The following is a 1,218-nucleotide window of genomic DNA, read 5'->3' on the forward strand; positions in this document are numbered from 1 at the left end:
TTGAGGGTGGAACCCGAGGGGGCGGGGTTTGGGGCCTAATGTCATCGAGTCCAACTTCCCCAAAGGCCGTTTTCTCCAGGTGAGCTGATCCGTGTCCCCTCGCGACCAGCTGCAATTCCGGGATATCTCCAGGTCCCACCTGGAGGTTGGCAACGCTGCCATAAAAAGGACCCAGGCGTCCTGGCCGACTCCCACCCCTGGCAAATCAAGACCAACAGGGGTCAGGGACCCCTCCGCAGCCACCGTAGCTCTCCCAGCCCGGACCCCTTCTCACGAGGAGAAGCGTCTGAAGCCGGACTCACCGGAGCTGACATCGCGGATCCCCCACCGCTCCACAGCGCGCAGCAGCCGCTCCGCCGCCATCGCCCAGCCAAGCCGCCGCCGTCGGCGTCTTCGAACCAACCAATCACGGCGCTCTCTCTCCGTCAGCCAATCCCTGACGCCTCCGGAGGCGGACTCCTCGCCGCACGCATGCGCTCCCGAGGGCCTCTCCCTGCCTCCGTGCGCGCCGCTCCGTCGAGCCCCAAAAGGGGCTGAGGCGCGTGCGCAGTCGGGAGTGCTCCGGCCCCCCCCCCCTCCCCCCGCGGGCCCGGGTGCGGCGCGTGCGCAGTCGCGAGGCTTGTGGTCCGGGTTCGCGGCGCGAGCTCCGCAGCCAGCTAAGCCGAGGCGGAGGGGGAGAGAAGGGAGCGCGAGCGCGCCGGGCATCGCTGCGGAGGCGGCTTGTCATCCCTCGCCGAGGCGCCAGCGCGGCCGTGCGTGGCCAGCCGCGATTGCACGGAGCCCCCGGAGCCTCGGGCCTTCCTGCAGCAGCCTTTGCCGGAGGAGCAACGCCCCCGTCGCGGCTCCTCCACCACCTCCTCCTCCTCCTCCATCGATTTTTTTTTTTACAGCCTCGGAGGTGGGCCCCTGGATTGGCCCCTCACCGTACGCCCCCCTGCCCGACCCGCGCTCCTCCCTTTTTCTGCATGCCTCTCCATCATCCCCTCTCCAAATCTCGATTACCGGGAGCAACAGAATTCTCTGCATCCCGGTCTCCCCCATTTCCCCTTGGCTTGCAACGTTGCGCCCTCATTCCTAGCTCGCAGGGCCCTCCTCCCCGCCCCCCCGCCTTTGCACGCCCACCTGCCCCATATTGGAGGTTGGAGGAGAAAGCCGCCGCCTCGGCCCAGTCTCCACCGCTGACTCCAGGGGTCTGGAATTGCCACATCTGGAGAGGTG

General features: G+C 68.0%; 1 protein-coding gene across 1 annotated transcript in view; it reads left to right on the forward strand.

Moving 5' to 3' along the window:
- The first annotated feature begins 471 nt into the window (after nt 1-471).
- VPS26B (VPS26 retromer complex component B) overlaps nt 472-1,218 on the forward strand; it is a 28,192-nt gene continuing 27,445 nt past the window's right edge. Inside the window, exon 1 of the mRNA XM_015413142.1 lies at nt 472-501. Within this exon, the coding sequence (XP_015268628.1) occupies nt 472-501 (30 nt within the window). The remainder of the gene's footprint in view (nt 502-1,218) is intronic.

The sequence above is a fragment of the Gekko japonicus genome, unplaced genomic scaffold, assembly GCF_001447785.1.
Source record: "Gekko japonicus isolate JY-2015 unplaced genomic scaffold, Gekko_japonicus_V1.1 scaffold4539, whole genome shotgun sequence".
Classification (NCBI taxonomy): Eukaryota; Metazoa; Chordata; class Lepidosauria; order Squamata; family Gekkonidae; genus Gekko; species Gekko japonicus.